This window comes from Clytia hemisphaerica, unplaced genomic scaffold, assembly GCF_902728285.1.
Source record: "Clytia hemisphaerica strain Z4C2 unplaced genomic scaffold, Clytia hemisphaerica genome assembly, whole genome shotgun sequence".
NCBI classification, from domain to species: domain Eukaryota; kingdom Metazoa; phylum Cnidaria; class Hydrozoa; order Leptothecata; family Clytiidae; genus Clytia; species Clytia hemisphaerica.
The window spans coordinates 54,503-65,993 of record NW_027104448.1 but is presented as its reverse complement, the minus strand read 5'-3'; the positions used below and the strand labels follow the sequence as shown (position 1 = coordinate 65,993).

The 11,491-nt window shown below is 35.4% G+C and overlaps 1 protein-coding gene across 1 annotated transcript; it reads right to left on the bottom strand.

The window, feature by feature from the left end:
- Positions 1-62: 62 nt before the first annotated feature.
- LOC136821037 (uncharacterized) lies at positions 63-10,902 on the bottom strand. Its single transcript, XM_067077272.1, has 9 exons — positions 10,792-10,902; positions 9,617-9,774; positions 8,840-9,008; positions 7,275-7,427; positions 5,940-6,092; positions 4,389-4,673; positions 3,195-3,353; positions 1,083-1,312; positions 63-853 (listed from the first exon to the last, which is right to left on the bottom strand). Exons 1-9 carry the CDS (start codon positions 10,835-10,837, stop codon positions 308-310), a joined length of 1,899 nt encoding a protein of 632 aa, XP_066933373.1. The 5' UTR covers positions 10,838-10,902; the 3' UTR covers positions 63-307.
- Positions 10,903-11,491: the final 589 nt, after the last annotated feature.

The following is an 11,491-nucleotide window of genomic DNA, read 5'->3' as shown; positions in this document are numbered from 1 at the left end:
TGGTTGTGTTGTGCATTACCAATGGTCTGATATATAGCTCATACAAGGCTCTTTTTAAGATGTTGAGGTACAAATGTCATACTTCTCCTACGCTTACTTCTTTCTATGATGTGATGGCGACCTGTGAGCTTTAGTGCCTCCTCCAGATGCTCCTGTTCTATGATGACTAGCACCTGCGGAGACTCCAGACCTATGGCTGTGCTTACGATGTGAAGATTTCTTACGTTCTGTAGCTGCTCCTTCTAACGGCGGTGGAGGAAGTGCTGACGGGAATTTATCCATTGGCGGAGGAATCGCGGACGGAAATTTATCCATCGGTGGAGGAATGGCGGACGGAAATTTTGGCATTGGTGGAGGGATGGCAGACGGAAATTTTGACATTGGTGGAGGGATGGCAGACGGGAAATTTTGACATTGGTGGAGGGATGGCAGAGGGAAATTTTGACATTGGTGGAGGGATGGCAGATGGGAATTTCGATAATCCCGGCGTATAGATATTTTCCAGAGGAGGTGGGATATCCCCAATGGGAATGTAGTCATCACCCTTTCCGGCTGATTCTTCGTCCTTAGATTCTTTATCCTTCTTCTTCTTCTTCTTGTCCGCACTGTCTTTCTTTTTGTCCGCAGTTTCTTTCTTCTTGTGTTTTTCTTTCTTCTTGTCCTTTTCTTTCTTTTTATCCTTTTCTTTCTTTTTATCCTTTTCTTTCTTTTTATCTTCCTTTTCTTTCTTCTTTTTATCTTCTTCATCTTTCTTCTTTTTATCTTCTTTATGTTTCTTGCTTTTTTCATCGCTTTTTTTGGCTTCAGTATCTGGCTTGATTTTGTCATTGCCTTTATCTTTTTCTTTCTTATCCTGTGAAAATAGAAGCAAGATGACATACATAATTTCATAATTCCCAGCTTCGCCTTCGGTTATGCTTTTGAACTTTTAAAACCGAAAAATTAGCATCCGGGGGTTGACGTTTTTGCTTTCTTTTCGGAAGGGAAATTGCGAACGGGGTAAACCGTCTTATTATTGACCTTAGTGATGAGAAATTCGAAAGAAATTACTGAAAAAATTTTTTTTTAAATAATGTAGATACCTTCTTTTTCTTCTCAGACTTTTCAGAAGTCTTCTTTTCATCCGCTCCAGCCTCACCACCAGCCACACCGCTCTCTTCCTCGGCAGGGTGTATTGTCAATTTGCCATATTCTTCATCTTCATCTACTAGTAAAGCTAGCCTTGCTGCCCGTCTCCTTCGCACGACGCGTACCACACAGTAAATAATGGAGGATAAGACGAGAAGAAATCCACCAAGCAGTATGCCAAGACCTACGTTGATGGAAATAACAAGAAAGAAATTAATAAAACATTCACACTTTGTAATACCTGGCGCACTTTGTAATACCTGCCACACTTTGTAATAACTGCCACTTTGTACACTTTGTAATAACTGCCACACTTGTAACTAACTTTGCCACCATTTGTAATACCTGCCACACTTTGTAATACCTGTGCCACTTTGTAATCCCTTGGCGTACCTTTTGTAATACCTGCCACACTTTGTAATAACCTGCCACACTTTGTAATAATCCACACTACCACCTTTGTAATACCGCCCACACCTTTGTAATACCTGCCACACCTTGTATACCTGTACACACTTTACCAACTTTGTAATACCTGCCACACTTTGTAATAACTGCCACACTTTGTAATACCTGCCACACTTTGTAATACCTGCCACCTTGTAATACCTGCCACACTTTGTAATACCTGCCACACCTTGTAATACCTGCCACACTTTGTAATACCTACCACACTTTGTAATACCTGCCACACTTTGTAATACCTACCACACTTTGTAATACCTGCCACACTTTGTAATACCTACCAACTTTTTGTAATACCTGCCACCCTTTTTGTAATACCCACTGCCACACTTTGTACTGCACTTTGTAATAACCCACACTTTGTTTGTAATAACCTGCCACACTGTTGTAACTAACTACCACACTTGTAATACCCTTGTAATACCACATTTGTAATACCTGCCACACTTTGAATAACCTGCCAACTTTGTAATACCTTTTGAATACCTGCCAACACTTTGTAATAACTGCCACAATTTGATAAACTTGCCACAATTGTAAAACTGCCCCTTGTAATACCTGCCACCATTGTAATAAGGTAATTACCTACCACAACTTTGTAATAACTGCCACACTTTGTAATACCTGCCACACTTTGTAATAACTACCACACTTTGTGATAACTGCCACACTTTGTAATAACTGCCACACTTTGTAATAACTACCACACTTTGTAATAACTGCCACACTTTGTAATACCTGCCACACTTTGTAATACCTGCCACACTTTAATAATACCTACCTGCCACACTTTGTAATACCTGCCACACTTTGTAATACCTTCCACATTTAATACTGCCACTTTGTAAACTACACTGTAATAACACCACACTTTGTAATACCTACCACACTTTGTAATACCTGCCACACCTTGTAATACCTGCCACACTTTGTAATACCTGCCACACTTTGTAATACCTGCCACACTTTGTATATACCTTTGTAACTTGCCACACCTTTGTAATACTGCACACTTTGTAATACCTTTGTACCACACTTTGTAATAACTGCCACACTTTGTAATACCTGCCACACTTTGTAATACCTACCACAATTGTACCACACTTTTAATAACTGCCACACTTGTACACTTGTAATACCTGCCACACTTTGTCTAAACCTGCCACACTTGTCATACCTGCCACACTTTGTTAATTAATAACCTGCCACACTTTATACCACACTTTGTAATACCTGCCACACTTTGTAATACCTGCCACACTTTGTAATACCTGCCACACTTTGTAATACCTGCCACACTTTGTAATACCTGCCACACTTTTTCCAACACTTTGTAATCCACACTTTGTAATACCTGCCACACTTTGTAATACCTGCCACACTTTGTAATACCTGCCACACTTTGTAATAACTACCACATTTTGTAATACCTGCCACACTTTGTAATAACTGCCACACTTTGTAATACACCTAGTCTGAAACGCAGACCTCCTCTTTCAGGAAATATTTTTTTTTAATGAATTTCTTTCTTCCTTAAAAATGAAGCTGAAATCCAATCCCCATTTAGTGCATCCATTAAAAAAGAGAAAAACAATAGATACCTTTAAGTGCAGCTTTATCTTTGAATAAATCACTGAATGAAACTTGAACAACAGTCCTTGTGCCATTTCCATAAGTTCCATTACGAAATCTTTCGGTTTGCCTTTTCTCCATATCAGAAATACTAATTTTGCTGTTATTAACCACCTTGAACGCTACTCCTGTAAATATCCGGAAAAGCTTCATTTTTTCATGCTACTATAATCGTATAAATTTTAGCGAGACTAATTTTAGCGTTTTAGCGAGTTTTCCTCGCTAAAACACGCCGAATCGACAGATCGCTAAAATTTTTTGAAATCGTGATTCGCTAAAATAAATCCAAAAAAAATCAAGATTTTCCTGACTCGATAATATACGCAAAAATTAGTCTCGCTAAAATTTCTACGATTAAAGTAATACTTATTACTATCTTAAGGGAAGAAATTTTGGCGGGAAGAGAATTTGGCGGATATCAAATAAAGTTTTCGTCAAATTTAATTTTTCCAGCAAAATTAAAATTATTGTATTCAAATATGTGCTATTTCAGGCCTTAAAACATGTTTATTCTCATTTCAAAGCGTTTTTGGCCAAAAATATCCTTCACCCGTCAAATTAAATTCCCACCATTATTAAAGTTACATAATTAAAGTTTTAAAGCCATCCACCAAATTTAATTTCCTTTGGAAAACTTTCGAACTTCATGGGCCACCAGCCAAATTCCCGCTAAAATTTCTTTCTACTCAAGCAATTTACTCTCGGGTACCTAATAGCCGGGGGGTTTGGAATAAGCGGGGGGGGGGGGGGGGGGGGGAATAAAAATGTCCTGGGTGGGAAATTTTTGGAAAGGAGGCTAATACAGCTGAATTAGGACAAAAGAGGGAACTTTTAAAAACATTTTTCCAAAAATTAATAAGCAGGGGGGGGGGTTGGAATAAAGAATGAATGTCCTGGGTGGAAAATTTTCAAAAAATTAATTAGCGGGGGGGGACGGCTATTAGGTAGCCCGAGAGTAACTTCGCGAAGGTGGTGAAAAAAAGCATAGCAAAATCCGAAAATTTTTAAAGTGAAAAAGGAAGGGGCTAGTTGAAACGAGGCAAAGAATCAAACTTAATGAAAAAGGTTACAAAAAAAGGCAATATCAAATTATAGGTGAGAAAAGAGAATAAAATTTTGACTGAAAGAATATGATAAGGGGACCAAACATATAATAGACTTACCAGTAACGAGATTAAGCCTTGCCATGTCCTGGTTGTGAATATTAGAAGCTGAGCATCCCAAATATGTATGTCTTTTTTTTTTAAGAACAACTTCTGCATATCCTGTCCGATTGTCATTTAAATAACTCACTTTAAAACGACCCTTGCTAACCGCACCTGCTCCTTCCGTATAAAACGCAAACAAAGGCTTTGGTATGCCAGTAGCTACACAACGTACCGTAATTAATTTCGATTTTTTGTCTTCGACCACTATTTTGAATCTTGGAATAAGTACTTCTGTTTTTTCTGAAAAAAGAAAGATATGTAAATCTGTTTATCCCGGGATCACTTTTCAGATAATCAACATTAATCATGGTTGTAAATTTTACGAATGGAGTTTATGATAAAAGACAAGACCAAATCAAGTTGTTGTTTTACGGACAAAGTTACTCAAAAAATAGATTCGATTGTCTCTGTAGTTGGAAAAAACTTAAAAATTTGTTTTTTATAAGAATGACAAGGCTCAAATTTGCAAAACTTTAAGGTATTTTTAAGAATCATACAGTAATGGGCCTTTGAAATCTGTTCAAATCTTTTTACTAGTAATCCATCTTTTACCTATAACGATATAAATCCGGCGTTACCATTTTCGGATTTTCAAAATTTGAAATTATTTGTTTTTGTTTTCTTGCTCTTTTTCATATGTTGAATGTTAAACGTTGAAATATACTGTGAATGGATTACTTTTACCAGACATTCCTAATTATGAGCGGGTGAAAAAGTATGACTAAACCCGTCATCACTCCGTTTAGTTTTCTATCTATCTGAGCTAACTGACTGACCCAGCAATTTTCTCAATCCGTTCAGTTAGTTATCTGCCATTTTTTCGATAGCCAAGTTTTCGTTCCATTCACATTGTCAGTTATGCTGACACTGCATTTCCCGATTCTCAAAACGGGAGCACAAAAATCGAAAGCTATAAACTGTAAACAAGTGAGACCAAGTGTGCCATTATGGATATTTTTATGAAAGCACAAACAAGGTAAGGCAGTGCAAGGTCTTCATTTTGGTTCAAACTTTTGACGATTGCCTTGTCCACTAAAATTAGATTATGTCCCCTCAGTTAGTAAAGCTAGGTAAGTCTGGTAAAAGAAATGCACTCTAAGAGGGTTTTGACCAAAGTTTTTTAATAGTTTCAGATAATCACATAAAATCATTTTAAAGCTCAAAATTGGAAATTTTTAAGGAAAATAAATTCCTCAAAAAAAATTGAAAATACTTCCAAAGTTTTGGAAAAAAGCAATCAGTATATCAAAATGGATTCCAAAAGTTAAATCAAATTTTTAAAATCGTCTTGCCGAATTATTTTACCGTGTTTTTAGCTTAGAAACCGGTGTAAGAGAAGTAAAAGAAAAGACAATATTTAACATCCTCCACATTGCCCGATGATGGGAGAAGAATCTCTCGAAACGTAGCCAAACGTAAGTCTTGTGATCCAAGCCACGATAAACTTCCAATATGAATATCACTGGGTCGATAAACGTAAACTTATTTAGATTAGACAATATTTACCTTGTAAAATGACTTTGATCTTGTCCGTTTTAGGATTGTAAGGTTTCTTAGTTAATAGATATTCGAAAGTACCAGTGTCGTTTTTCTTGATATCATTCACCATCAAATTACCATTTGTAATGTCAACATAATATTTGGATGAGTTCGAAACACCTAGAACGGAAAAAAACGCAGCTACCATGAAGGAACTTATTGTGAGAGAGAAGAGGGAAGCGGACCCTCCGATATCATCGGACCGGGCCCTATCCCGGGATAGTTTAATAACCCTAGATAGGGAAATCACAGCTCTGTGCTCGCGACACATGATTTCTTTTAATTTTGAATTTTTATCGTATATTATTGAAAGCAAAGGCCGCATAAAAAACACCCTGGACTGAGGAAGCTTTTTTGCTACTTAGTAGTTACTGTAGTAACAACTGGGACTGACTTGCGTTTAAAAATTGATTAGTTTTCGCTCTTTCTTTGATCGCGTGATCAAAAATTAAACCTTTCCAGCGAGTTGGGTTTTCAAGTCGGTTGAAAAACCTACGTACAGTATATCATTAAAAACACGTAAAAGTCAATGAAGATCTGTGTTGAACATTATAATTAAACTTTAAAAACACAGTTGCGTATATGCGACGTTTCGACGGTTTGTCTGTATTAAGTTGATAGTAAATCATCAATGTAGACTTCCAGACAGTGGTTTTTACCGACTTTTCGGGTGATTTCGGGTTGAATAGTCTCTCATATTTCAATGAAAACATTTTAAAATATTACAATGAAACTTGGGGCTATAAATTCCAAATCACCATCGAGTAGGAAAGGTAAACTTTAAAATTTTGATGGGTTAATTATCAAACTTGGTGCACAAAAAACAAGCATAGGCATAACATAAAATTTTTTTGCTTGTAAGCTAACTATTTGCTTGTCATCATGATACAAGAAGTATCGAAACGTCAAGAATGAACAAAATTTTATTTTTCGTCTTTACTTTTTTTTTGTTAATAGGCATAACAATCATTTTCTGAGATTGCTTAAAGGGAACGACGCATGGTAAATTTTAAATGAAGACATTCTATTGTGAATTTATTCGAAAACTTCTTTGCAATCTTTTTGTTTACATTTTGTCTTCATTCACTTTCGTTTACTGTTGAAAACATAACAAAGTTTTAGCTATACTCTTAAACCTCGTATAACTGTCGTTTAAGCCAATCAGCTTTCGGGCTGACATCAGCATGCATTTCAGAGTGTACCATGGAAGCCATGGAAGTGCCACCAAATCCGACCCCTACTATAAGTATAGCGCTATAGCCTTTAAAACGCCATAAAAAAATGAAAGGTGTTTCTTCTTACTGTTAGAATTAGCGATTTCTTTTTTCTTAGTACCAGCTTTATCATATTTGAACCATGCAACTTGTGGCTGAGTTCCAGTTATACCAATGGAAATTTGATTTTTCTTTGTGTTTGTGAAGAAAGCTTGCTCTTTTTTATAATTGCCAACTTCATCTGGAAATTAATGTCAAAAAGTATACATAGATATTAGTGAAGTCAAGTAAATCGGTAAAATGACGACGACGAACGAAAATTTAACAGGCTAGTGAGTTTCAACCAATCAAATTTCGTATTTTCACTAGCCTATTACATTTTTCATCCGTCGTCGTGATTATCCTGGTATGCTTAACCTCAATATTATGTGGAAATGTAAGAAATTCAATGCAAAGAACAGGTAAAGGTCGATTTTCAGAGGTCTGCTCCACTACCGTGAAAAGCACAGCCCGAAATCATATATCGACCCTAGTACCCCCTCCATCGGATATCACTACAGGGGGATATCACAGGCTTCATGATTTTTCTTTCTATAAAATAGTGAATTCATACCGTACCGTACCTCAAGTACCTAATCAACACCCTTTTTGGTTGAATTTACGAACCAATATTTTAAAGATCATTTGTTTTAAAGGGGCATAAAAGTAGTAAATTGTAAAATTGCATGAACCACTTGTCATTACAGAGAACAATTAAAATAACATGTCCAAAACAAACTTGTAAAACAATTTAAATATTCAAAGTCAGCCATATTTGTTTTGATTTTTTTATTTTGACATGTGACATTTGTTTTAATTTTGTATCCCGCTGCATACAGTTTTAGCATACAGCTTTATTACAAATTGCGTCAGTACTTTTATGTCCCTTTAAGTGCGAACACCTTTCGTGCTAGCCACCGTGTGGAAACCACTTTTAAAAGAGAATTACAGTTGAACTCATGTAATTCGAATTCTCAAGGGACCGAGAATTTTGTTCGAATTACATGAGTTTCGAAATAGATGAGTTTTTGTATTTTTGACCTAATTCGATAAAAAAAGTCTTTCCCAGGTTTACTTTTGAACAATTTTTTGTATTCGTACTTATAGATGCGTCTTTATTGGACATACCATCCTCCAAGTCACGGAGAGCTCCAAACGAATGTAAAAAAGAAAACATTAGATTGGTAAACAATAATTCTACCATCAAAAACGTTTAATTGAAAACGTTCGATTGATAAAATTTTTGAGTTTGTCAGCTTCAAAAACTTAAAAAAATCGAAAATTTCGAATTACATGATTAAAATTTCTTGATGGGACCGGAATATCTGTTCGATTTGCATGATTTTTCGAATTACATGGGTTCGAATTATAGGAGTTTTCTTGTAAGGTTTTCAAGGTAAATTCTGAGGGGACCACATAATCTGTTCGAATTTAAGTGAGTTTTCGAGTTATAGGAGTTCGAATTACATGAGTTCAACTGTAATCTAATTACGCTGATATGGTTTCCACACGGAAGCAGAAAGGGATGCACGAAAGCGAATGAAGATTGTGACAATTGCCAACTGGACAATGATGGTGAAAATGAGGTCCCTTTGCATGAATAATGGAACTTACACTTGATTTGTACATTAAATCCTGCAGTGAAATTATTCCTTTGTGTTTTACACCTATAGTGCCCTTCATGCTCAAGAGTTGGCCTGGCAACATCAAGACGTGCTATATTTGTCCTTTTATAGGTATACAAACGATTGTATGGGTTCACCCATGTACCAGGATGGAGTTCCTAAAAGAAAAGATGAATACACATTTTTAAAAAGAACATAGTAAATATGACACAAAGCTTTGAGAATAATTTACGACTTCGCAGGCTCAAAAAATGCCTTAGAAAGTGGTACTAACTGGCGAAGATGGACGGAACTCCCTCGCTTTTATTTCCCGCTGTAGAAATTTTCTTCATACTGATCCAGAGGAACACAAGGAAAAACTTGGCTTTGCCTTTAGATCAGAAAAGTAAAATGAAATTGGTTCTAGAAGTATGACCGAGTGAAGGAAATCTATTTCGGACGAATTAATTTGAATTGCTAAAATCACTTGACTGCTAACATATTTGTGTTCCTTTCATTTTATTAAATTACTTATAATTTTATAGAAGTGTGCAATTCAGGGGGGGGCAGCGGTTTGTGTGAATGCGTGAATTGGAAAACTTTACGTGAACAAAAATTGCGTGAATTGCGAAAAAACATTGCCATGCGTGAATTTGCGAATTGAAGGTCCACTGGGGGGGGGGGGGGGGGCTCATTCAGACCAAAGAACTACAATCTTCGAAAACTCAGATAATGTTTACAGTTTAATATTGTTTTTCAAAATATGAAATTAAAAGAAAAATCATACCTCGCTTGTTTTTGGGTCAACTTTATCAAAATATACCAAATGATCACCCTCGTCAAAATCACATTCCAATCTGAAAGGCACACCACGTTGGGCATATTTTTCAATTGTTTTTCCATTACCAATCCCATTTACAATACATTTTAGATTGTAGTTTTGATCTATGACAATAAAAATATTGAAAATTAGTGTTAAAATTTAGACTTTGAATTTCTTTTTCATTTTTTAAATTCAATGAAGCAAAAATTTATCTGAAAGACTTTGCGTGTCTGCCTTTCGTTATATTATGCTGATATAAGCGAAAAAATGTTTTTGTATTCCTCTATCTGACCAATCTTGCTCCACATTCGTGTCAATTCAACGTGAAAAAGAGCTTGTAAATTAAAATTGACGAGACAAACGATATCACTCTTACTTAAAAACAAAACCTTCGTAAAAAAGAACTTGTTTTTTCCTCGAATTCGCTAAAGTAAAAAAGTTTTTATTTTTCGCGAAAATTTGTTTGACCAAAGAATTACAACATTCTTAAAAGAATTACAGTCCGATAATCACAAAGATGTATCAAATTAATCTTAAATTTCTTCATATGAACCAGATGTGAAAGGAAAGGTTATCTCTATCTCAACTGAACGAATTTCTGTAAGGAAAAGTTGTAACATTGAAGGAAAAGGCTTAAATGATAGATTGTACAGTCTGGACTATTTCATTTTCTGTTTTCTGGGCAAAGAAACTGCCTCCGAAAAAAGGCAAAAAATAGAAATAAGGGTATATCTTCGCTACAATCGGCGCCGAAATATATCGGCAACTTTGGGTATTTTAACGTTTTTCAGAATTTAAAAATTGGGTGAGAATTGCAGTTTCAGTACTTCCACTTTGTTTCATTGGATTTTTCGATTTGGGAGGGGTTAAGTGGCTTCCAGGCTATATTCTCAGCTTTACTGGAACATTTTCGAGCTTTTAGATCATGAGATCCTAAGGTCCTCGTAGGTCTTAAGTCTAATGTAAAAACTCAGAGTTAAAACTCTACTTTCGAACCGTACTTCAAAGCACTTAAAAATCACTTGCGGTTTTAAACTTTTGAGGAAATTCCCCTTTTGTGCCAAATTTTTCAGCGCCGATTGTAGTAAGGCAACTGTTATGAAGTTGACCTTATCTAAATTTGAAAAATAAAAACTTACAGTACAAGAGAAGAAATGAAAATCGCAATATACGGCCAAATGACATCGTGCCGATGATCAGCCATAATCCATCTTTATCTGCATTACTAAAAGTCTTTTCAACGAACTAAAGATATTTTCTCGAAATGAAAAAAATCTTATTTCATCGTTATTTAATCGAGAAAAAAAGATGAAATAAAAATTGACGTCAAATAAAACTAACCAACGTCAATTACGATATGATATGATATGATTTGTTGTGATTGTTTTTTTTTTGGTTTTCTTTCTTTTTATCTCATTTAATATTCAATATTCAATAATTTTAATAATATGTAAATTATTCTAGTTTAAAGGTCATATATTTTTACATAAGTATTCCCGTTTCATATCAGACACATGTTTCATACCCGGACAGTGTTTTGCTATTCTTATATTGTGCTTATATAAGCAAAAAAATGTTTTTCTTTTCCTTTTTCTGACCAATCTTGCTCCACACCCGTGTCAATACAGTGTGAAAAAGCTTGTAAATTAAAATTGATGAGTACGCAAACGATATCACTCTTATTTAAAAACAAAACCTTAAATATTGGTTCAATGTCAACAAAATGCTTTGAGAGGAAAGAAATCACAGTACACTTTGTTTATAAGAACAAACTATATAAGAACATAAGGCTTCGCTGGCCAAAATGTTAAGAACAAGTTAAGAACAATTTAAGGCTTT

Excerpts from the sequence above, each read along its gene's own strand:
- LOC136821037 (XM_067077272.1), bottom strand. The coding sequence starts at position 10,837 with ATGTCATTTGGCCGTATATTGCGATTTTCATTTCTTCTCTTGTACT. Across the intron at positions 9,775-10,791 it reads TTCATTTCTTCTCTTGTACT|ATCAAAACTACAATCTAAAA; the intron begins GTAAGTTTTTAT and ends TTATTGTCATAG. Across the intron at positions 9,009-9,616 it reads TTGACCCAAAAACAAGCGAG|GAACTCCATCCTGGTACATG; the intron begins GTATGATTTTTC and ends CTTTTCTTTTAG.